The sequence below is a fragment of the Magallana gigas genome, chromosome 7 (genome assembly GCF_963853765.1).
Source record: "Magallana gigas chromosome 7, xbMagGiga1.1, whole genome shotgun sequence".
Taxonomy (NCBI): Eukaryota; Metazoa; Mollusca; class Bivalvia; order Ostreida; family Ostreidae; genus Magallana; species Magallana gigas.
The window spans coordinates 1,951,547-1,977,406 of record NC_088859.1 but is presented as its reverse complement, the minus strand read 5'-3'; the positions used below and the strand labels follow the sequence as shown (position 1 = coordinate 1,977,406).

The following is a 25,860-nucleotide window of genomic DNA, read 5'->3' as shown; positions in this document are numbered from 1 at the left end:
AGAAAGGGGGATAATAAATTGGAATCCCCTTTTATCAAATAATGCTTTGTGCCAAGTTTGATTGATCAGAAAAGCTAAAAAAGATGCTACAACATATGTTGCATATTAAAACATCATCTTAATTTATATTAATAAATTGCTTTAAAATAATTTTATTAAACATTTTATGATGTTCAATACTCACCGCAACGAAGTTCTAGCAGTCTTCTCTTCATTTCATCTGATAAATCACAAAGCAGTTGTCTCTCTAGGTTTGGAAATAAAAACGCCTCTTCCTCCGAGCACAAGTAAATTGGATCATCAGATGTTAAAGACAGAAAAAAGCTTTCATCATTTGTTGGTATCAATTTCAATTTCTTGTAAGATTCAAGCTCTGCATATGTCAGAAAATAATCTAAAATCTGTATTTTGTTTTTTCTGCACATCTTTCTGTACAGTGAATCATTGTTCATTAGACTGGCTATATATTCACTGTTGATGAGTGTTGGACAAACACTTGAAATGATGTTGTATTTGGGCCATGACATTACTAGTGTTTTCAGATGTTCTGGTAGCATAACTAAGTTTTTATTGTAATCTTTTATTAGACCAATCACTGTGTTCTTTATTTCCTGGTCAGCCATTCTTTCTTCTTCAACAAACACATTGAATACAGCATTCTCTATATTAACCCATGTCTTTTGGGCCTTCTCTGTTTGAAAGATATTCATTTGGAGAGCCATTCTGAGTACAGGTGGCAGCAGACGCTTCCATAAATCACTTTGAACCTTTTCTATATCAGGTAAACACCTATATATTATTTCGGCGTTCGTTCCTTTTGTAAGTAAATCCTCAATCAACTTTACATAAGCTTTCGGTATCACTTCCTGGATCAGTAGTTCATTCCATTGTATGTTTTTGTCTTTTTCTCCAACTTGACCTTCTGTGGCCTGCATTACATGGTCTCTTGAAGGGTCAAGGTTGAAAAATCCATTCACATGCACAGGTAAATTGGTAAGACTGGTAGAGGTCAAGGGTAAAGGCAGGAAACAAAACACATGAGCAACAAATGTCTTGTCAAGCTGCATAGGATATGCAACGCCAACTCGTGGAACATTTTCTCCATCTTTAGATAGATCCCACAGAGTGGACAACATTTCTTTTTTTCCTTGGTGATAATTTACAATTTTGTATGTAGTGGATTTTTTCTGCTTTTCTTTGACATTGTGGGTGACCAGCTGAGCATTATAAGTGACACTTATGGATTCTTCTGGGAATTTAGTCCCTAGTTTTTTTAATCGATCATTTATCTGCTTTCTGCATTTTAAAAATTCTTGTTGAGTTGTGCCATAGTTCTTGACAGTCACCTCATACAAAACCTGACTTTGATTCTCTATGATGGTAATAGTGTCAATATTTTGCAGAAACAAGAGAATAGTGTCTGCCTCCTTCCTAAAAGAAACCATGAGTTCTTTCATTCTCTGTGGTGAATAGACTTTGTCCAGAAGTGACGATGGAGCTCGCCTCAATGGGAACCAAAACAAAGTACCTGTCAAATAAAAGCAAGATATGTTTTCAATATGTGACCAGTGTTTGAAATAATTGTCTTCCCAAAGGCCTGAGATGCATAACTATGGCACAGGGGAACAAATTTGTTTATATGAGTGCATGACTGGACATGGTTATTTTTTTAAGCGAGGTGCATAATCATAATATCGGGATCTGGGTTTTAAGGGTTATAAACTGATTTAATCCTAGTCACACTTTTGCTTTCCTTGTATGGTCATTTAACAACAGTCAAGACAAGCGTATAATTGAAGTAGACTATGCTTTGAAGCGACTTGTGAGCATGTCAAGGTAGAGTGCACAGACATGCTACGGAATAATTTAGATTTAGGGCTACTAGTCCTAAACAGAAAGGTCGACAATTACAAAACCACTAAAGAAAAAAACAAAGTTTATGAAGAAACAAAAACGAAGAACAGATTTTTCCAATATTTTCCAGGCAAAAATAATACTTGTCTGTTTTACATGCAAATGAACAAACGTCAACTCTTTTCTCCGGGCTGATCGAATTTTGACAGGGCTGACAACTTATACCACTACTGGCTCTAAAAAGTACTGAAAGTGCCATTTTTTACTGATAATTTCTGATATTTACTGATATTGTACTGTTAGTGCTGAGAATTGTTGATATTTACTGATAATTTTACTGCTGTTACTGATAATTGCTGTTGGTTCTGATATTTACTGATATTTACTGATGCTTTTGCTGTGAGCTCTGATAATTACTGATATTTACTGAGATTTACTGTTGGTACTGAGAAATGCTAATAATTACTGAGAATATTTTAAGGCCCAAAACATTGTCTTTATATTATTATTATTTCAGATTTAACACAATTTATTTAATTATATATTCTTAAGTTTTATTTATTTGATATTTAGCCTCTTTTGAACTTCGGAAACTCACAGATCACATTTTAGACAATATTAGAAAGCCGGTCAAAAATTGGTACTTAAACTTAAACTTAAACTCTTCACAAAAATTTTAATTTCTAAATGCGGTGGACATTTTTTTTCAACAATGAAAAACCCCATATTTCTTAACATGATTATTTTTCTTTTCAAAATAGAGAGATACCCGGTCAGGACTTTATAATGTCTTTGAGGTTTTACTTCACAGAAAGATTAGCGAGGCAGTATCTGTGTATAGTATAGTTACATACTTTCAGCAGATCAAGAGGTTTGAATGTCGCAATTCAACCTTGTAAATTGTCAGACTGCCATCTTGTGTATGGTATTACGTAATATCTGTATACAGGAGTCATGATCTTGAGAATATTTATTCAAAGAGAAAAGTATTATTTTTAATGACAACAATATAAATAACGTATTAGAATGTTTTTCATATTCATCATCTTATTTGTTCCGCATTCAATTGATTAAAAAAAGTTGGATAAATACCCTCTATCTCTCTCTCTCTCTCCTACCATTTGCTGAAATCAAAATAGGTAACAATCGGCGAAGAATAATTTTTATTGCCCGACCTTTCACTCTTTCTTTTTTAATACATATGTAATATATCTTCTGTTGCACGGCTAAGTAATGTTGTCATGATCTAGTTCTATTATTGTAAATCTGCCCACCCTGCTCTTTCTCTCCATCTCTCTCTCCATCTCTCTCTCTCTCTCTCTCTCTCTCTCTCTCTCTCTCTCTCTCTCTCTCTCTCATATATTATCTAGTCCTAAAATTTGAGTTTCCAAGTCAAAATGGCATAACGGCATTAGCACGATAAAGTTCTATTTCAGCATCACAGCCGCCATTTCAAACACAGATTTCGAGTGTAAACTTTTCTTAGACTACAAAGAACACCAGCTTAATATAGTGAAAAAGTGTTACGGCTTATCTTGCTTTAATTCTCTCTCTCTCTGTCTCTCTCTGTCTCTCTCTCTCTCTCTCTCTCATTAATACTTTATTCATGCACTTGTATGCGGTTATATGACCAGCGGCTATATAATTTTGAAAATAAGACACACAATTTAACTGATTTTCCTTAATCTGTGAACGCTTAGATATTTAATCTCCACGTCTAAAAGCAAGCAGAAACAAAATGTTTTGTATGTCTGGGATTAAGAAAAACCTCAGAACTAACAGAGAGCACTCAGACTATACACACGACAGGGTGACCACGGCAAGGTGTGAAAATTGACCACCTGTGTATATGTCTGGCAGTCGCTGAAAAGATTCTTTTGTATGTCTGGGATCAAGAAAACCCTCAGAACTAACAGACGGCGCTCAGAATATATACACGACAGAGTGACCGCGGCAAGGTGTGAAAATTGACCACCTGTGTATATGTCTGGCAGCCTCAGAATAAACAAATATAAATGGCCGGGAAATACAATGTGAAACAAAAGTGTTTGATTTTATTTTGAAAACAAAATTAGTGATTATGGCTGGGATAAAAACATCTTTAGTTTATAATTATAAATATTTAACACGGTTCAATTAAAGAGTTGATCGCTCAAATTTAGAATCATTAAATAGATGTTTATCAATTACATAAAGTGGTTAAAATCTTCATAATTTTTTTTTTTTACTATGGATTGCTCTATATATACAATGTAACACTGTAGTATCGAGTGGATTGGCGCACGGGGATGGGATATATAGCAATTCTGCAATTTCTACATTAATTTATTTATGTGCTGAATTGTGTTAATCAGCTAAAATAAAACTTAAAACAAGAACAAACAGAAAAAATATGCATTGAAATAAATAAGCAGACTATAAGAAGAATAATCAAATCTAATTTTTGTTGTTGTAAAAAAGAAGTTAATGTTGATAAAACTTTAGTTAGATCTTACATATTTCTTTTTAAAAAATGCCCGGTATTTGTTTACCGATAATTTTAAATAAATATAATTTGCATGTTACAGTAATTAAAGTTAATCTCTTAAAAATCCCCTGCCTGTAATTCTCAGTAATTATCAGCAATTCTCAGTACCAACAGTAAATCTCAGTAAACATCAGTAATTATCAGAGCTCACAGCAAAAGCATCAGTAAATATCAGTAAATATCAGAACCAACAGCAATTATCAGTAACAGCAGTAAAATTATCAGTAAATATCAGCAATTCTCAGCACTAACAGTACAATATCCGTAAATATCAGAAATTATCAGTAAAAAATGGCACTTTCAGTACTTTTTAGAGCCAGTAGTGTACTTAAGCTGTCAGCCCTGAGTGTAGTTTTCTGACGAGTTAAAAACACTGTATAAGACAAAGGTACTTAACCTTAAATATAATTATATTCATTAGCTTTTTAATCATTACTTAACAGTACAGCAATGTTTTGATTTCATTGCGCAGATGATCATTATATTTAAAATGAATATGATTTTATTTATTTAATCATCACAGATAGATTATTATTTCATAATTACACAACATTTATAAAGAAAATCCATTTGAATTCAAGAAACAAACAAGTTTTTTGGGGGACTATTTTTTCGTGCGGAAGGTTTTTTAGACGAAAATGACAGAAACAAGCAACTTTATGAATTTTCAATATACTTTTCTTTTTATTATACTTTATTCATTATTCACATTTTTAACATTTGATAGGTTTGTAACATATTTTATAGGTTCTGTGTGACATGTACAAAGTCAAATCTTGAGAATGTGATAGCCGTTTAGCATAAAATCATGCATATATATAGAACGTCTGAATTTTTTTAAGCCAAATTTTGCAAGAATTTTACCTTTGAAGCCCTATATCTAAAATTTGACATCACTGACCCCCATATTATATTATGTCAAAATGATACTGAATACATATTTAGGCAAACTGGATTAATCTTATAAAATTCTTGATATTCAAAAAGTTTTTATTTCAAATCAAATTGTAACTATTATAGAAATTGTCTATTTTAAGTGCAAAAAGGTCACAAAAAAATTTATGCAGCTTTGTACAAATTTTTTTTCGTAATCCCTCTATTCAGTGTGACCATTGTGCATAATTAAAAACAATATTTGAAGAAATAAGTTTGCCTAATCAGAAATACTGACAACAAATCCTAATCAGGATGAAATTGGATTTTAGGTGCAAAAAGGTCAAATTAAATGGGCCATAACTCAGAGGGATGGATACTGATCCCCCATTATCTTTGTATTTCTTAAGTTTGTTTTGTCTACAGATTTCAATGATATACTTCTCAAGAAAATCTTGATACAACAACATTGAGGAGTGGGATACCTTAACATCTTATATTATAACAGTTACTTCATTTATATCATTTGCTGATTTCATAAAATTAAATGAAAGTAATGCCAACAAAACTGCATAAAACTGGCAATCCATGAAAAATAACCACTTTGAACTTCAATAATTTCACTGTAACAGTATTTGTCAAGTTTTCCAGTAATAAAGAAGAAAATCTCAGAAATAATTCATGCATTAGATGACCAATTATGCCCTGCCTTAGAATCAGAAACTCTTATCCTGGCTGCTGGGAAATTTTAAATTTTGGTCAAGGCCATCTAAGAATTAGATGTAAACAAGACTGAGAAGATCCTTAGGTTCATGTGTTTGTCACATACCCTTATAATATTTCTTCTCTACTGAGGACCTATCAAATCCAAAAGTGCCTTTCCCATCCATTTTAAAGACCTGTTTCAACACTGGCCAAAGTGTTTTCTCATATTTGGAGGTCAGTTGTGTCAAGGTCACATTGTGGCAAACTCGGTGAGATTCCTCTGTAGGGTTGATTATCAACAACTTGTCTCCACTCAATATCAGAGGCGTGTCTGTAAATTACAATAGAAAGTAAATCATAGGTTATCAAAGATTATAAAGCTCAATTTGACAAGGTATCATCCATATGAGCAAGATTATCATGAACTAAGAAATACACAATAATACACATCATATGGTCTCATATGACATGTTACAATACAATAGCCCATAAGAAGTAGGATAAGTAATAACAGGGTTTGTAGTTGACCTAATATGCTTTATATATGGTCAGTGAATATCCCCTGAAAGCGAAGATAATTTGCTATTTATGTAAGCATCTTTACTGCCTTTAATGCACCTGAACTGCTACCCTCCCCTTCCCAAGGAGTTGTACATCACCTACTAACAGCATATTATGTTATGCAAAATATTTATATACTGTAAAACTAGATATTTATGGGGAAAATTCAAACAAATTACAAGGTATGCTTAAAACCACATAAATACCCACGTAAAAAAACGTTAAAAAATCAAAACTTAAGAGTGGTAAATCAGTGCATCCACTTATTTAATACCCTCACATATTGATTGGCTGTAGAATATTAGCTAGTATTACAGAGAGTTATCCAGTGTGAACTCATTTGAATCCCATTTAGATATACAGTCTAAACTGCCAAAGCGGTCAACCCTACTATGCAGTAACCTTTCTTATGCAGTCAATTTTATTTCCTCCGGATCAAAATCCTATAGATTGCCCTCTCAAGAGCGATCACCTGTCTATAGTGGTCAGCGGTCATCGTATTTTGATCCGAAACTGTACTGTCAGCATACATTAGGTGGCCAATTCGGTTGGTCACATGATTTACAACCTGGGATTTTTAACATGGTCCCAAAAGTTAGGTAACTAATGTACACAATAATTATACACCAAAAGAAGCCACATCGATACATGTAATTATATCATTGGCAATTCAGAAAAAAAGTAAAAATTAAACATATATTTACAGTGTTTGTTTTATATATATCTTTATAAAATGTAGGTGTAAAAATGTCTCTGCTGAGGCAAAAAAATATAATTTAATTTTAAGTTCAGATACAGTCGGTTAAGAAATAAATTGTTGAATTGTATTAGCAGTGTTTGTTTTCTATATAAACTCATGAAAATACATGTAGTTGATGTTATTATTGGGAAAATGTCAGAGACAAGGCAGGTTTTATTCCTAAATGACTTAAAAAAAATAAACAAAGTAATGAATAATTTCATGCACAATTCACTGTCATTTGTACATAGGATGAATGCTTTTAAAACCCAAATCAAAGACTACTATTTTGATAAATTATGTTAAATTTCAAGTATCTAATAACTCCAGTAATTAGTGTTTAAATAAGGTATTTGATGATGGCGAATTCGTAAGTCTCTATTCAAAGGTCACCTCTGTTAAGAGGTTACTTTGGGTGCCTCCCAAAGGTGACTGCTTAATACAAGTTTGACTGTATAATGAACTGTTTAATCAATTCTCTGTGTTTACAAAATAGTACCTGTCAAATGAAAAACAGACTTGAATCCCAACCCAAATCTTCCTATTTTCAAAGCATCGGTTTCTTTGACACTTGTGTAGATGCTTTTGATGCCTTTCCAATCTTGCTCCTTAAATACACTATCATTAAAGGCACACAATGCTGGACCCTGAAAAATGCATAGAAATATATATGACACAAATATGGACCTGGTATAGGTTAGCTGTATTTATTATGACAAATGTGACCAACTTTGACTTATGACGTATGTACATAAAATAGAGACAGGTGTTAGAAGTGAGGTAGATATTTCATTTGTGTTAAAGAAAATCAATAGGCCCATGGGCCACATCACTCACCTGAGGAACAAGAGGTATGATAAAATCAACTAAACAGAGTCATAATACAAACTCTCTGGACAATGTGTATACCGTATTTTTCGAAAATTAGGTCGATACGGTTTATTAGGCAAAGGAGGCCGTTTTTAGCCAAAAAATAAAAAAAAGTATAAATAGGTCGACTTCGGAGAATTGGCGAAAAATTACCGCTAGTTCTAATGAATAAATGGTTGAAACCAATAACGTTATCATATAGTAGCCTTTAATCTTATTTCACAGTTTTAAACAAAAGGGAAATAAAATGTATTTCTTGAAAACATCGTAAGAAAATGTCTGAAATTGCATCAAAATTTTATGGTATGGTTGTTTATAAATAAATCCACACCACGTGCGTTGATCTGCCGTATCTATAATGCTCAACCAAACTAGCTGCAATATTGCAACAAAATCACAAGATAAATTTATCGCTTACATTTATTTTGGAGACCGTGCCCGATAACAAATCAATTTACATATTAATTTTTATTTTTATCGGGCACGGTATCCAAATTAAATGTAAGCGATAAACAAAAATAATATTTAGTGAATTTTTACACCTTATTGTATTCATCCGTCATTTCTTGATTAAACCACATTATATACTTAATCAATGAGTTGTCAATAATCAGGGATACACAGTGTGGTTTTTTTTGGTGCACAATTTAGTTGAATAAATGGAACAAAAGTCATGAAAACATTTTTCCTATGTATTTCTATGTTAAACTTTGAACCCCTCCTGGGGCCCCACTTTTGGTCCGAGGGTCACGATTTTACAATTTAGAATCTTCCCTATATATACAAGCTTTTGTGTAAAAATTGGCATTTCTGGTGCAGTGGTTCTTGAGAAGAAGATTTTTAAAGACACGCACCCTATACTCACTGTTTCACAATTATCTCCCTTTTAAAAAAGGGCTGTGCCCTTTATTTTAACAATTTATAATCCCCTTTCCATCAGGATGCTTTGTACCAAATTTGGTTAAATTTGGCCCGGCGGTTTTTGAGAAGAAGTCGAAAATGTGAAAAGTTTACAGACGGACGGACAGACAATGGGTGATCAGAAAAGCTCACTTGAACCATCGGTTCAGGTGAGCTAAAAAGAATTTCAGAGAATTTTGCTTTGACCTTGACCAATAACTTAAAAATTTCCAGTTGGCATTGAACTTTTAATTTTATTTAATCTGAGCAATAATAAGCAAATGGAAGTAATTCATTATCTTAAGGTAGATTATAAAGAAATCTGCTATCATCAAGTGTGAACCAAAGAGGGATTAAGTGGAAAGTATATGTGCTCTGAAAAAAGAATTTGTGTGTGGTCTGATATGACTTTAAATGTATGAGCCAAATACAGCTAATTGGAGAGTAAACTAGTATATGCTCTGAAAAAAAACCCCACATTTTTTGTGTAGTCATGTGACCTTAATCCTTAACCTACAAACATTATTCAAGGTCACTGCACACCCTTTGGCGAAAGGCACTCCGTGGGTGAACAAAGTGACTGAGGCCCTGAGGGGAGTAGTGACTGCCGATATGCAAGTTGTATGAGTGTATACTCAATTTACTGTATCAGAAATACCTTATTCTTAGTTTTATTTCCATGTATTGAAATATTTTTCCTCTCTCAACATGATTTCTTGTATCAAATAAGTTTAAATATCGCCAGTGTATTCGCCATTACAAAAGCAGCCACCTGTTGACTTGGCTCGTGGTCAATGTTTAACAATTTTCGGTGTAAAAAGTATGCTCCTGTCTTGTGTCGGACTTCATAGGGTGTTTTTAAGTGCATGTAAATAAGCAATTATTCTGATTTTATTAAACTTGATTACTTTGTGTCCACTTTAATATGCAGTTAAACGTTATTGCTTTACACAGACACTGCTAAAAATGCATTGATCATTTGTACGACTTAATAATGACGATATACGACATACATATGTTTCTTCACAATGTTTACAGCAATCAAAGAGTTTCATTATAATTAATCAATTAAATCATTTTTTTTTTATGTTGCTTTGGTTTATATCTACAAACATTATTTCTTTTTAAGCACTAAGCTAATTTATCTACATTTGATGATCTTCAACTTCTTTGCTGTTTTATAACAAACTCTTTACAAAGTGTCAAATGATATTGGATACCAACATGTAAATCATGCCATCCTTTTTAAGTAAAACTGTAAGAACTTTGACTCTAACTTTGGCCATGTTCCAATCACGAAATTACAGTAATTACGTTTGGGTTATAAAAGTATCATTAAACATCAATAGTATTTTGGAAAAATGGCAGCCGTCGTTTTTTATCGCCTGTGGTATGTTCCGATCGCAAAATTAAAGATACTGCACATGGATTATAAAATTATCTTAAAACATCGATAGTTTCAGGGAAATGGCAGCTGATGATTTTGCCATTGTTGGATGCGTATTATACATAGGACCTGCTGTTTTTTGTCAATTTTTGGTCAACTTTGGGGGTGCGTATTATACACGAGTGTGTATTATACATAATCGATACATTACGGCTTATCAAACTACAGCAGATTTCAAAGAATATCTTATATTTCAAAGTTTAAATTTGAAACATTTACCATAAACATTTTTTGGTACTTCAGGTTATATCCACGTTCACCCACATTGTCTTCTGTATACAACATGACCTTAAATTCACTTGCATCAGCGTCTTCTGCATTTTGTACCAATTCCTGCAGAAATATATTAAGAGCATTTTAGGACACAAAAGAAATTATTAGCAGAATATATATCACAATTTTTTTGTGTGTGCAAAATCTTAACTTTTGAAAAAAAAAATACTATGGGAAACACTGTAGCTCCCAGGTCGTCCATCCGATTTTTTTCAGACTGGGAGCTACAGACCTGCAGCTAGAAATAATCATGATATGTCAGATTCAAATTCCCATGTATGAGCACTTGGCTATTTCTTTTATCCCACGTAATGATGTATATCAACAATAATTAACCTACTTTTACAATTTATCATTAATTCAATAATTCATTACAAGAAAGATGTCAAAAATTGCTTGATCATACCCAGATTTAAACTTGACCTAGATAAGATAGACATAATTATACTGTAGACGTATTTTTTTCCACGGGGTCATAATTCCGCGGAATCACAATATCAATTTAATCTGCGGGTAAAAATTTATGCGGATTCTTTGAATGAAAAAATCAAAGGCCGGAACGGCCACAAAGGCGTCAAGCTGACATTTTCTTTTATATAGATTGATAAAATGATATCAATAATTAGAATTTTTGTACTAATAGTCGTATATCAAATAATACATATTAGAATAAAAAAAGTAAATGAATTAAATTTTGCGTTCTTTATAAACAAAAATCACTATATTTCCATATATAATAGGTTGTGATGCGTTTATAATACAATAACTCATCATAGTTACAAAAATCAAAGAAATTTCAAAGTTAAAAAAAAATTATATTTTCTTTCTGCTTTAAACAGTCTTTGAACAATTTTCAAGGTGAATACATTGATTACAGTGTGTCTCTAATTATAATAATAAAACATACTTTTATTTATTCCAATTCCCGTTTGAAACAAGATTACCTATGGTATGGTTCTTTACGAACAAATCCACAACACGTGCTATTTTTTGCTCGATCAAACCGACTGCATTATCGTGTTTATTTATTGCAACAAAATCACTAGATACGTTTATCGCTTACATTCATTTTGGAGGCTGTGCCCGATAACAAATAAATTTACATATCAAATTTTATTTCTATCGGGCACACCGGTCTCCAGTTAAAATGTAATCGATAAACTAAAATAATATTTAGTAATGTTAACACCTTTTGTATTCATCCGCCATTCTTGAATAGGCAAATTTATACTTATGCAAAGAGTTATCAATAACCAGGAAGGCAAGGTTGGATTTTTTGTACACAATGTAGTTGAATAAATGGAATAAAATTCTTGTAATACGTTTAATACTTTAAGGAACTTATTTTTTTGTGCGCATTTAAAAGGCGGTGCAGTGCATGAATTTTTGGACTATTGCCAATCCAGACGATCGCTAGAAGGCTGCCGAGCATTAGCTCGACGCCTTAAAAATCATTTGAATAATTATTATTAAATTTAGTTCTGAGCGATTTCCATTACCTAGAATTTGTCCAACTTTGGACTTAAATTGTAAGAACTGTTTACAGTGAAAAGTAATTATCGGTTGTGCACTGGTCGGTAGTCATTAGTAAGCCGTCAAGATGTTACGACGCTAGCTACAATCGTCTTGTGAATTGTCAATTTATGGGTTCACATGTCGTTTAAATTATGAGTTGATCAATTTTATCAATTTAAAAAAGTCAGAGCACAAAGGGATCTAAAAATTGCAGTAAAAACACGGGTCTTAGCATGTAGTTAATTGGGTCATTGAAAGACAGACCCGCTTGGGGCTATTTGTCATCTGACACGTGCTGTTATCTCAAGCTGGGAGAAGTTTAAATTTCATGCAAGTAAATTTACAGAAAATTCAAATCTTTAGGAGATTAAATTATTTATTATGAGAATTCTCAATTCAAATTTGTTTGATAGATAAAAACGATATACATTAGGTACACGTATATGCAAGTGTTATATAATGTAGTAACTTCCGATTATCCTTATTCATGTAATGCAATTTCAAAATTTCATTCCAAAATGCACTTACACTGGGAAAATATTCCACGGAAAATTTGTGCCCGCATTCATAGCGTAAATTAATACCACATGGACAAAAATACGTCTACAGTATTATGATATATCTGTACACCAAATTTCATTTCAGTAAATGCAACCTCTGCGGCGAAAATAAGCAAAACTGCAAATAATTAGAATTTTTTTATGTTTGAGGGGCATAACTCTCTGTTGAAAATTGCTTGATCATTCCCAAAATCAAACTTGATTTAGAAATTATGATAAATTTGAATACTAAATTTCATTTTAATATGTGCAACCTCTGCAAAAAAATGAACGGAAACTATTGGTAGACTGACCGACAGATGGACAGCAGCAAACAATATGCCTTCCTTCTTCAAAGGGGGACATAACAATAAAATGCTATGATCTTTGATGATTCATGTGGACTATGAAGGTAGCGTCAGCCGCGTCAATGCAAATTATGTATTTTGTCAGCAAATATACGTCTCCACCCTAATTCATATCCCGCATGAATCACCAATTAAGGAACTTCATTGTTTAAATGAATGTTCACAGGTATTTTCAGAATGTGATAAACCAAATCTATACCAAGTTAGTAAAACATGTTGAATACACAGACTGATTATAACAACGATTCTTCGGCAATCCCTACATCTGTTATACAGCCCGTACCAAACATTCTAACAAATGCTCATGAGCAGCTCATGAGAAGCACATGAGAATCTAGTAAGAAATGTATGCAAATTAGGTAGGAATTCATTTTGCTCATGTGCAGATTGTTAGTCTCTGTTAGGGAGGAAAATACTAACCAAATTGCACATGTGCAAAAATTTGCTCACCTGATTGCTCATGAGCAAAATTCTATTCGAATTGCTCACGTAAGCAACAGGCTATACAGATACATTGACGGTAGATTTTTTTTCTAAGTTCAACTTTCTCACGTGAGCAAGAGGTTAGGAAATTGGACTTAGTCAGTATATGCAGTATCAAAGTTAAATCAAAATGAAAATTTTTTTTTCTTCCTTTAAGTTTTTCCTCACGTAAGCAATTGCAAAATTTTGTTAACAGGTACATTTTGACACCCCCTCCCCCACCCCATTTTTCTCGTGAACACCAAACTGTCAGGTTTTTTGGTTTTTTTTTGGTAACGTTATATTCTTTTTTTCCTAAATTCAATTATCACTCAACTTACTATTTAGATATGAGAATTTGACAAAACCGCTTGATATTGTGAATTTTCGTAAGCTGTTTGTTTCTACTTTTACTTTTGTTTTAATGTAAAGTTACCCGCTAGTCTGGTTCTCGCTCCCGCCCAAAACGAAGTAAATAACGCAGTGGCGGGGGAACCAGTCTAAGCTAAGCGCGCGCTCATTGGTCGCTTAAATGCCAGCCGCCAATTTTCATATTCGATTCCGCCAAGTTGTCTACCATCACAGATGACGGTGAAATGAATTAAAAAGGGAATTATCTGATTCTGTACGGTACTACCGGTTGATAAAGTTAAAAACTACCTTGTCAATGGGGTATTCTTCTATGGAGTGTTTTAGTGTGAAAAATCCACGGCTGAACAGAGGAAGAATCTGAATGAATGAATCGAGTGTCGACACCCCCTGCATCTTCTGTATGAGCACTTCAAGTAAGTTGAGCATTAACTTGTTCAAATATATTCTTTGAATCACTTGAATGGCAGTTAAACGTGTTTGTAATTAGAATGAATATGAAACGAAATACTGTGATCTTAGCATCTACCTTTAAAACGGGGTTGAACAATTTCCAACTGACCATCGGGCAAATACCGGTGTCTCGAATGTAAAACACACAAGTTATTTTTTCTTTGACATTTTATCTGACAATAATTTTTGAACAAATAATTCTAACTACATTTTTTATTATTATTAACACTGATTAACGATTTTATGACACGAAGAAAAGAGTTTATGTTTTTCTTGTGTAGAATCTGATAATATTAATAGTTGCAGTATTATATAATGATTTTCTTAAAAACTGCTTGAAATATGAAAACTTTTAACAATTTCACTGATATCAAATTTATTTATCTTTCCAATAGGCCTGCCCTGAGTTGCACAGACCTGAAGAAAACCATGAAAAGCTCGCTGATTTTATGAATGATGCAACAAAAAAATTGAAGACGTAATTTAAGTAATGGAGAAGTTATACATGCTGAAGTCTGGTTGTGTCCATTTGGATATTATTGTGATGTTCTGGTAGTCAGCTGTTTGTGTGGTTTACAGTTTATGTGTGAAATCAGAGAGCATGTGAGACACGAGACTGTCAAAGAAAGGACATTTGGAATGTTGGAGACGAATGCCTCGATCGATTGTAATGCAGCAAGTGTTCATGCAGCACTTATGAACTACTTTGTATGGTTAAATTGAACTTTGCCTACTGTGAACTGTGATTTTTTTTCCAAGTCCGTCTGTGTGTTACACTGCTTTGTGTGATCAAACTGCAATACAAGTTTCAACATGCCAGCATTTATTATTGGTAATCTTTCTAAAGATTTATGTAAATGTAATGTTAAACAATGTATGAAATTGTATTTTTAAAATGACTGATGTAAATATATATTGATGATTTTAATTTCAATTTTTGTCCATTGTCTTTGAAGTGAGCAACTGTTGCACATGAGCCTCATGAGTCTCATAAGCCTCATGAGCCTCATGTGAGCAAAACTCTTGGTGAGCAGATCTATTCCTCACGTAAGCAAAAAATGCTCGTGTGCAGAATTTTTCTCACGTGAGCATTTTACCTAATTTGCATGTTAAATTGCACATAAGACTCACATGAGCAACTCACGTGAGGAAATCTTGTTAGTCCTCACGTGAGCTGCTCATGAGCAAATTGTGAGAATGATTTGGTATGGGAGCCAACAAGAAACAAGGAGAAAGTATATATATTTTGGGGGAGATTGAAAAACCAGAACATGCTTTGAATAAAACGTATATTGAGAACCTGTTGAACTTAAAATGGCATTACCCTGATAATCTGAGGTCCATCTGGATATTGCCTTAGAATGTTTATTAGCTTCTGTCGAATGGGAGGTTCATCCAGGCCTTGATAGTCATTATCTAAAACAATCATTGGAGCTCAGTTTTAGGTGGATTTTTCCAACAGTTGACATACACAGGCAATATTTTTTTTTCTGCAATGCTAGCTACTTTCATACCTGCATGAACCACAATTTTAAAACAAAGCATTTTAATGTTTATAAAAATTAAGTTTTCTCATTAAGTAGAAATTGAAATCTCAATTGGGCATGCTCATCTTCAACCACTTCAAGATGTGAACTTGGTCCCCTTCCCTTCAAATATTTTAGTATGGTTTTGCAATCACTGCACAAATTGGTCTAAAGTATGTACAATATAGTATACAATTAAAGTAACTATACCATTGAGGGAGACAGCAAGATTTTAGTTTGCAAGTGCAAGACTATTTCCCGAGGTGAATCTTGCTGACTCAAGTTATAACATTAAAATAAAAAAAATTTAAATTGCATGGGCATGGTATTGTGATGTAGGCAAGTTCTTTTATATGATTAAGATGAATAAGTCTAGCCAATTAAAAGGACAACACAATTTCTAGAATTAAACTATATGGTGATGAATAATTATGATTTTATTTGGAATTGATCGAAATTTGAAACTGTTCAATAGTTAACAGAAATCATGGAGTGTTCTGAATAGGTCAATATCAGTTCATCGAACTGACGCACCTCTTTGCAAGGAACCAGTCTGTTTTGCAGATAATGAGTCTGTTTATGGCGCTTTTCAAGGAATCAGCTAAATATATCGAGTTATTCTTATAAAGTGAAAAATAAGTAGAGGTATGTTCATTTATCAAGTTTAGATACAAATTGTCTATGTTAAATCAGAAAGATTGTCTATACATTCTTACCAGAATTCTCAGAATCGTCGTCTAACCTGGGAACTTTATTCACAGACTCAACATTTCCCTTCTCAAGATTGCGCTTATTTGTTTTCCCTAAAATGAAAACATAGGTAATCACAGATTACAAAGCTCACCGAGACGAGGCATCACCTTTATGAGACATCACCTTTATGAGACCACCTTTATCATATTATATGAAAATCATACTTTATGATCTTGGATATGTATGGATTCTGTTTTGACACAAAATCATATATCATCTGTTAAAAAATTATATGATAATCATATCTTCATATGTTAGTCAATATAATAATATGAAATTAAATATTGCATCCTATCATACTTACAATATATATCATATAATACAATAAAATACTGTAATAAACAAAGATGATATTGTAAATATGAATGACATTGTATTGTGTTAAACCTTGTTGTCTTGATCACATAATACAACAACATTATATATAATACAATATTGTATTATATGATACAATATCATATTACATAATACATCATAACATTGAAACATATTATATTATATTGTATAATATAGTATGATATTGTATTGTATGATATTGTATAATATTTGATACATAATATGATATTGTATCATATGATACAATATAATTTGATACAACATTGTATCATATCAAATGATACAATATCATGTGATAAAATAAAATATCATATAATACATTATATTATACATATTGTATCATAAGATACAATAATATATCATATAAACCAATATTATTTTCATGCATTATAACAAATTCTATCATTGGTTATTTTGATGTCATGTGTCGAAGTATAAAAATGCGAATTGACCTGTACTTTCTAAAAATAAGCTTTAAAAACTCGGATTGACCTGTACTTTCTAAATATAGATAAGGGTAATTTTGCTCTTATGTTAAAATGAATTTGATTGGCTGGCGTGATTCACCCCAACCAATCAAAATTATCTCCGCGTAAACAAACAACAAAGATCGAAGTTGCAAACGTTAAAGTGAAGGGTCATTTTGCGACAATTAATGATGCGGAAATGAAAGTTATAATGGAAAATGTTGGTGCAAGGAACACTAAAACAGGGTAACTGCAACAGCCGTTAAGCTATTTCGGGAATATCTCGAGTCAAAGGCGAGAGCAGAGACTTCGTAAAAACGACTTGCTAGCTAAATTTTACATGGATGCTAGAACAAAGGATAGAAATATGTATAAAGAGACTTCAAAAATAATATAACGAATGTAGCCCTTTCGCTCAGTCAATCCATAGATATATCGACTTCACAGAAAAGCATATAGACCTCGCACTTCGTGCTCGGTCGATATGCTTTTCTGTGAAGTCGATATATCTATGGATCGACCTCATGAAAGGGCTATATTTGTATATCATATTATACAATATCGTATGATACGAAAGTACATAATATTACAATGTCATATAATACAATTTCATGTGATATAATTGTATATTACAGAAACAAATATCATATTTTATTTTGTTATACTTTCATGTTAAATACTGAAATCTGATTGGTTAAGACGCAGTTAATAATATTTACTATTACCCTCAGTGTTAGCAACGCACTTGGCAACGGGTAACATTAAAAAATGTTACATGCGCGAAAATTATGCGCGTACGGTTCGCTGTAGAATTCACGTTATTCCCATATAAAAGCAGTAAAATTTTCTTAAAATTTTTTAAAAAGACATTCAGTATAACAAAATAAATAGTGCCTGTTTGGGAGGATAATAACAGTTGAAATTGACACCCCTCGAAAACTATTGTCAACCTCCGCTTCGCGTCGGTTGACAATGGTTTTCTCGGGGTGTCAATTTCAACTGTTACCCTCCCAAACAGGCACTATTTATATAATATCATATGATACAATATAATATTATATAATATCGTATCATTATATACAATACTATACAGAACAATATCTTGATACAATATCATATAAAATATCATAAAAATTGATACAATATCATATCATCTCATATAACTTTTTACAATATAACTTATGATATTATATTGTATCATATTAAACAATAGTGCTTCATATCATACAATACTTTATCATAGGAATCATGTTATATCATTAAACAACAACCACATATTTCTATCAAGCAGGTTTAAGTGAGGTAGGAGATTTCTTTAGCATCCTTGATAATGGAGATCAGGCTCTGCATATGAAGCAACCTCTGCGTTTCATTTATAATATAGTTAAATCAACTTTGCAAGCTATCATCTATAAAACATGTGACCTGTTCCAAAAAACTCAACCTCATCCAGCATTCGTAACCTATGGCTCAGCATTCAAGCCTGTCAGGTGCATCAGTATCATAAGACACACCATCCATGGAAGTCTGGTGAAGTAAGGACAAGTAATAACTAAGATATCATCATCAGAGGCACCATCAATTAAAACCTTAACCACCTCCAGCATCCGCAACCTATGGCTCAGATTCAGCATCCATGCCTATTATGTGCATCTGTATCATAAGACACACCATTCATTCAAGTTAAGTGAAGTTAGGATCTGTAATAACTAAGATATATTTTTTAGCATCCTTGATAATGGTGATCAAGCTCTGCATCTGAAGCTTCTTCTGTGATTCATTCATATTAAAGTTTAATCAACTATGCAAGTTTGAAATAGTACTATTATCTATGTAACATGTGACCTGTTAAAAAAAACTTAACCTTATCCAGCATCCGAAACCTATGGCTTAGACTCAGCATTCAAGCCTGTCAGGTGCATCAATATCATAAAACGCACCATCTGGTGAAGTTAGGACAAGTAATACCTAAGATATCATCATCAGAGGGCACCTGTTTCAAAAACTTCAACCAGCTCTTAAAACCTTAACCTCCTCCAGCATCCGAAACCTATGGCTCAGATTCAGCATTCAAGCCGTTCAGGTGCATCAGTATAATAAGACGCACCATCCACACAAGTTTGATGAAGTTTGGACCAGGAGTAGCTAAGATATAATAATAAGAGGGCACCTGCTCAAAAATCTTTAACAAGCTCCAATAAACTTAACCTCCTCCAGCATCCGAAACCTATGGCTCAGATTCAGCATTCAAGCCTGTCAGGTGCATCAGTATCATAAGACGCACCAACCATACAAGTTTGGTGAAGTAAGGACCAGTCGTAAAAAGATATTATCATCAGAGGGCACCTGCAACAAAAACTTTAACCTGCTCCAATAAACTTAACCTCCTCCAGCATCCGAAACCTATGGCTCAGATTCAGCATTCAAGCCTGTCAGGTGCATCAGTATCATAAGACGCACCAACCATACAAGTTTGGTGAAGTAAGGACCAGTCGTAAAAAGATATTATCATCAGAGGGCACCTGCAACAAAAACTTTAACCTGCTCCAAAAACCTTAACCTCCTTCAGCATCTGAAATTTAGGACCCAGATTCAGCATCCAAGTCTTTCAAGTCCACAAGTAGGTCCAGATGCATCATCCATGCAAGTTTGGTGAAGATAGGACAAGTAATAGCTTAGATACAGGACCTGCAACAAAAACTTTTACCAAGTCCGGACGCCGACGCCGAGTGTATAGCATAAGCTCCCCCCGACTTCGTCTCGGTGAGCTAATTATATTACATTGTCCAATGCAGTGATTATCAGGAGATCATACTCTCGAATATATCAATTTTTCATCAAAAGTGGGCTGAATTAAGCTTCTATGGCCAAGGTAAAATACTGAAATAATCTTCTTTTAATATTTCTTATTTACAAGATATATTACACAACTGAGAAAAAGCCCGGGAAGTAAAAGCAAATGCACGTGTCTATATACATTTCAACATATTTTGAATATTTTGATAAATAAATGATTATTCTCAGAGATATTATGTGGTTCACAAAAGGAAGTCTTAATTGATACATTACACCAAACCTCAATATTTTTCATATCTAATTAGCTCATATCAGCCAATTCTATATAGAATGTATGACTATTTGGAATAATTAATCGGCCATCTGTAGTTGATTATTTACCATTCCGGCTAATATACATGAAATGGTCAGTCTTGCATATGCTTACTAATGCCTTAGATATTGTTGACAGCTGCTGAATTGGCAAGCATTTGCAGAATTGGGGAGACTGCATGACCATGGGCCAACTCATCAAAATTTTCTCATTTACATCAATAAATAATTCATGTTCTACTCCGATTGGATCCTTCACACTTCTGTGAAGAAAAATAAGTTTTCATATAACATGAGAGTCATTTTCATTCAATGAAAAACAAAAGAGTTCTGTTTCTCATTGGTGAATTTAAAATAAATATCTATGATAATAAGAAGAGCTAAATAAGCATACGCAAGACTCATGCATGGGTTTCCAACAATGGCTAATAAAAGTGAAAGTATATTATGATGTTCATTTTAGGAGGCTAGCAGCTTTTCAGGACATTATATTATCCAAATTTTAGTCCCTAGATTGCTCATTGCTACCTGTATTTTCTGACTGATAGGAAGGTTGAGCTTCAGTTTCTACTTCAGCAGTTGATGACCCAGCTGGCCTCCCATCGTCGGTATCTAGTTTCCGTCGTTTGGGCAGAGTATCTGATGACCCTGAATTCTTTTGGTGTTTTTTCATTTTTACTTTAACTAAATGAAAATATCCACATTGTTATCAAACGGCATTGAATTCATGTCAATTCATTTCTTATCCTCTATCTTCATGCCTAGATATTCAATTCTTACTGTCAACATCTTTCACACTTTTCATCTCTTCTCTTATGAAGATCGAATTAAGAGCAATATTATTTTAATGAATTATAGTCAAACATAAAATTTAATTGGCTAATATAATTAATATGTGATATATGTTTGTAAGCTTCTGACCTCAGTAAGAAATGCATGATTTTGTTGTGTTTAACTTATTTATTGAATTAAAAGTTCAATCAATTATAAATCTTCATAATTTAAATTGAAGGATATGCTGTTAAATGTTCAGAAATAAGGAAAACGCCCCCAAAAAGACAGGGGTTATCTGAATTTTCATTTTAATTTTGTCTAAAAAAAATTCTACCACCACAAATTACGATAATTATAAATCTACAGAATCACACTTGCTATATGATGCTAATATGATTAATGTTTAAAAAGAAAACAACAGAAGTTCTACAAGCATCACAACATTATAACGAAATCATACTATTAAAAACAAGTCAATTAAAATATCTTTTTTTTAACATCCAAATTCCTCATACATGTATAAAATATGAAAAGTTTTTACCTTTTCCTTTGGATGCTGAAGATTTCAATGGTTCGGTGTGCTTTGGATCAGACATATTTGTGTGTCTTCAGCAACAGCTATATCAGTAACTGTAACATAAACGTGTTTGTTAAAGAACAAAGTTAAAACTGTCAATATCTCCAGGCCTTTAATGAAATAACAGAATGAATATATTGATCTAGTAGAAATTCTTTTTTACAGAAAATCTGTATTAATTATAATCAATATTAAGTGCAACAACCAGCACAATCTCTTCTGGATGTTTTGGTTTGAGTATTTAAATTATTGATCGAGGTACACAAAAAGATTGATGCCTTTAATGGGATAAAAATGAAACAAGAGGCCCATGGGCCTCAATATTCACCCGAATATGATTCAGCCATTTTAACAGAAAAAATGGGCTTTAATTTACATGTCAGATTCTTTCATATGATGTATAAATGGAGGAAACTTTGGCTGTGTCCCAGAAAATATCTACTCCTAAACTTTCACCCAGTGCCTGATCTTAATCTCCTTTGAGGTAATTATTTCCAGCGAAGAATTCTAAAAATTTACATGAATTCGTCAACATGCTTGGCTGTGGCTACCATATTAAACATCCATGCTGTCGATCACCACGTTTTTAGTTTGTACCTGGGCAACAATATAACAAGTATGCACAGTGACACAAGTGTACATAAAGATTTTTGAAACAAACATGCCTGGGTTTTTGGGGGTTTCTTTTTTTTTTTTTTGGGGGGGGGGGGGGGGGGGTTGATGTTATTTGCAATTTATAAATTTTCACTTAGACATTCATAGGCACATAAATTCGCACAATCTCAGCAGAAATATACATAAGAATAGTTTGAGGAATATAGTTGATTCAACCAGCTTGCAGAAAAAGAAATATACAAATTCACTCTTTAAACATAGGTAATCATAGATTACTAAGCTCACCGAGACGGAGCATCACCCTTATGAGACATCACCTTCATAAGACCACCTTTATCATTTTATATGAAAATCATACTTTATGATCTTGGATATTCATGGATTCTGTTTTGACAAAATATCATATATCATCTGATAAATTTTTTTTATGATAATCATATGTTCATATGTTAATTAATACAAATGATATAAAATTAAATATTGCATCATGTCATATTCATAATATATATCATATAATACAATAAAATACTGTAATAAACAATGATGAGATATGATATTGTAACGTATGATATGACATTGTATTGTGTTATACCTAATTGTATTTGATCACATGATACAATATCATAAAATATAATACAATATAGTATTATATTACAATATCATATTACATAACACATCATAACATTGAAACATGATATAATATTGTATAATATAGTATGATATTGTACTGTATGATACTGAAACATATTTGATACATAATATGATATGTATCATATAATACAATACACAAATGATACAATATTATGTGATAAAGTAAAATATTATAAAATACATTATTACATTATACATATTGTATCATATGATACAATAATATATATTACGATATCATATAATAAAATTTCATGTGATATGATAATATATCATATTAATTAATATCATATCAAACAATATCGTATAATGTATAATATAATATTACAATATCATATAATACAATTTCATGTGATATAATTCTATATTACAGAAATCAATATCATATTATACAATATTGTATGATACAATATAATTATAGAATATACAATATTGATACAATATTATATTTTGCAATATCTTGTGTAATAGTATCATGTGATAAAATAATAGATTTAAAAAACAATATAATATTATTGTTTTTGTATCATAATATACATTGTTATACTTTCATGTTAAATACTGAAATCTGATTGGTTAAGACGCAGTTAATAATATTTACTATTACCCTCAGCGTTAGCAACGCACTTGGCAACGGGTAACATTAAAAAATGTTACATGCGCGAAAATTATGCGCGTACGGTTCGCTGTAGAATTCACGTTTTTCCTATATAAAAGCAGTAAAATTTTCTTAAATTTTTTAAAAAAGACAATCAGTATAACAAAATAAATAGTGCCTGTTTGGGAGGATAACAGTTGAAATTGACACCCCTCGAAAACCATTGTCAACCTCCGCTTCGCGTCGGTTGACAATAATTTTCTCGGGGTGTCAATTTCAACTGTTACCCTCCCAAACAGGCACTATTTATATATTGTTATACTTTCATGTTAAATACTGAAATCTGATTGGTTAAGACGCAGTTAATAATATTTACTATTACCCTCAGCGTTAGCAACGCACTTGGCAACGGGTAATATTAAAAAATGTTACATGCGCGAGAGTTATGCGCGTACGGTTCGCTGTAGAATTCACGTTATTCCTATATAAAAGCAGTAAAATTTTCTTAAAATTTTTAAAAAAGACATTCAGTATAACAAAATAAATAGTGCCTGTTTGGGAGGATAACAGTTGAAATTGACACCCCTCGAAAACCATTGTCAACCTCCGCTTCGCGTCGGTTGACAATGGTTTTCTCGGGGTGTCAATTTCAACTGTTACCCTCCCAAACAGGCACTATTTATATAAAACTATACACTGTATAACAATATCATGATGCAATATCATATATTATTACCTAATCAAGGGGATTTTGCTGTTTTATTACAAATTAAATATTTGCGTCTATTTTGAACTGAATCTATTAGACCGCCGGTCAATAGACTGCGATCTATTGGACCGCTGGTCAATAGACTGTGATCTATTGGACCGGCAACGTGTACATGTATGTTATAATGTTACATCCTTTCTCAGGGAATGTATATTCCTTTACTTAAACGCTTTTTCTTAGTACTTAGTGAAACCAAATTCAATGTTATTAAGGCCAGCATTTTTTTATTTTTAGGTTTACAAACCCACCGCTCGGTTTTCTGAATTTTTAGAAAAAAAATAAATTTACAAAAAAAGATTTTTTTTTCTCCCCGACAGCAAATTTTTCTTAGTAGGAAAAGTGTATCGTCATTGTTATCACAGAGGCATAAAATCTGCTCTTTTTGTGTCATGATAGCCTAAAAATTCCTTACGCATCTTTTTCTCGTGCTACATCCTTCAGAGAAGCTTCTACAAACACTCTGCTGTAAGTTTCATACTTTGAAGTTTTACCGACAGTGTTGACCAGTGGCTAGAAGAGATAGTCACACCTCACTGAACATGGCTTCGATAGTTACCTGTGCAGCTGTTTTCAAGTACATCACTGTAAAATGATTCCCTTTCTTTTTGTGTTTATTCATTGGCTTTTTAAAAAATTTATTTTAGAGAGAGAGAGAGAGAAAGAGAGAGAGAGAGAGAGAGAGAGAGAGAGAGATGTATTAGAGATATTATTAATTTCTGCAGTAACTATTCTCATGAACACATTTTAAAGTGACCTGCCTAGTGAATTAAAAAAAAATCATATTTTGCATATTACTGTTTGTGCATTTTCCGTTATTTTCAATTAAGATTTACCATTACATAATTCATTGCATAGTTGTACTTTGTACATGGAAATTCAACCGGATAAAATACATGCACACATACAGCTGCAGTGATTTTATAGAGTCTGTTCACATTCACAATGTTATGTTTGAGTTTTCTCACATATAAACAGAGATCAGTGAAGTTTAATATCTTTTAACTAGTATACTGCAGAAAACATGAAAGTAATAAATATTTTGTATATTAATAATTATATACTAGTGTCATACAGGAGAAAACATTATGACTTTATGTACAAAAAATTTAGTTTTTTTTTTTATAAAATGAAATGTTGACATGTCCGACAATAGTCTGACTAGTAGCTTTGAATCTTGGGCTGGTAACTTTGTGGCCAAATTTTGTAATTGTACACCCCTGACATTGCTATATGT

The 25,860-nt window shown here is 32.5% G+C and overlaps 1 protein-coding gene across 4 annotated transcripts in view; it reads right to left on the bottom strand.

Annotated features, from left to right (window-relative positions):
* Positions 1-25,860, bottom strand: part of LOC109618139 (sacsin) — a 51,675-nt gene that overhangs the window by 13,469 nt on the left and 12,346 nt on the right. For 3 of the 4 annotated variants that reach the window (XM_034455687.2, XM_034455688.2, XM_066065245.1), the window contains exons 2-9: positions 21,961-22,049; positions 21,174-21,329; positions 16,698-16,784; positions 15,780-15,871; positions 10,696-10,809; positions 7,759-7,906; positions 6,084-6,290; positions 185-1,528 (exon numbers count right to left, since the gene is read on the bottom strand). In XM_034455687.2, coding sequence (XP_034311578.2) covers positions 185-1,528; positions 6,084-6,290; positions 7,759-7,906; positions 10,696-10,809; positions 15,780-15,871; positions 16,698-16,784; positions 21,174-21,329; positions 21,961-22,015 — 2,203 coding nt within the window. In that variant the 5' untranslated portion in view covers positions 22,016-22,049. The remainder of the gene's footprint in view (positions 1-184; positions 1,529-6,083; positions 6,291-7,758; positions 7,907-10,695; positions 10,810-15,779; positions 15,872-16,697; positions 16,785-21,173; positions 21,330-21,960; positions 22,050-25,860) is intronic. The other variant, XM_034455689.2, reaches the window with a different exon arrangement.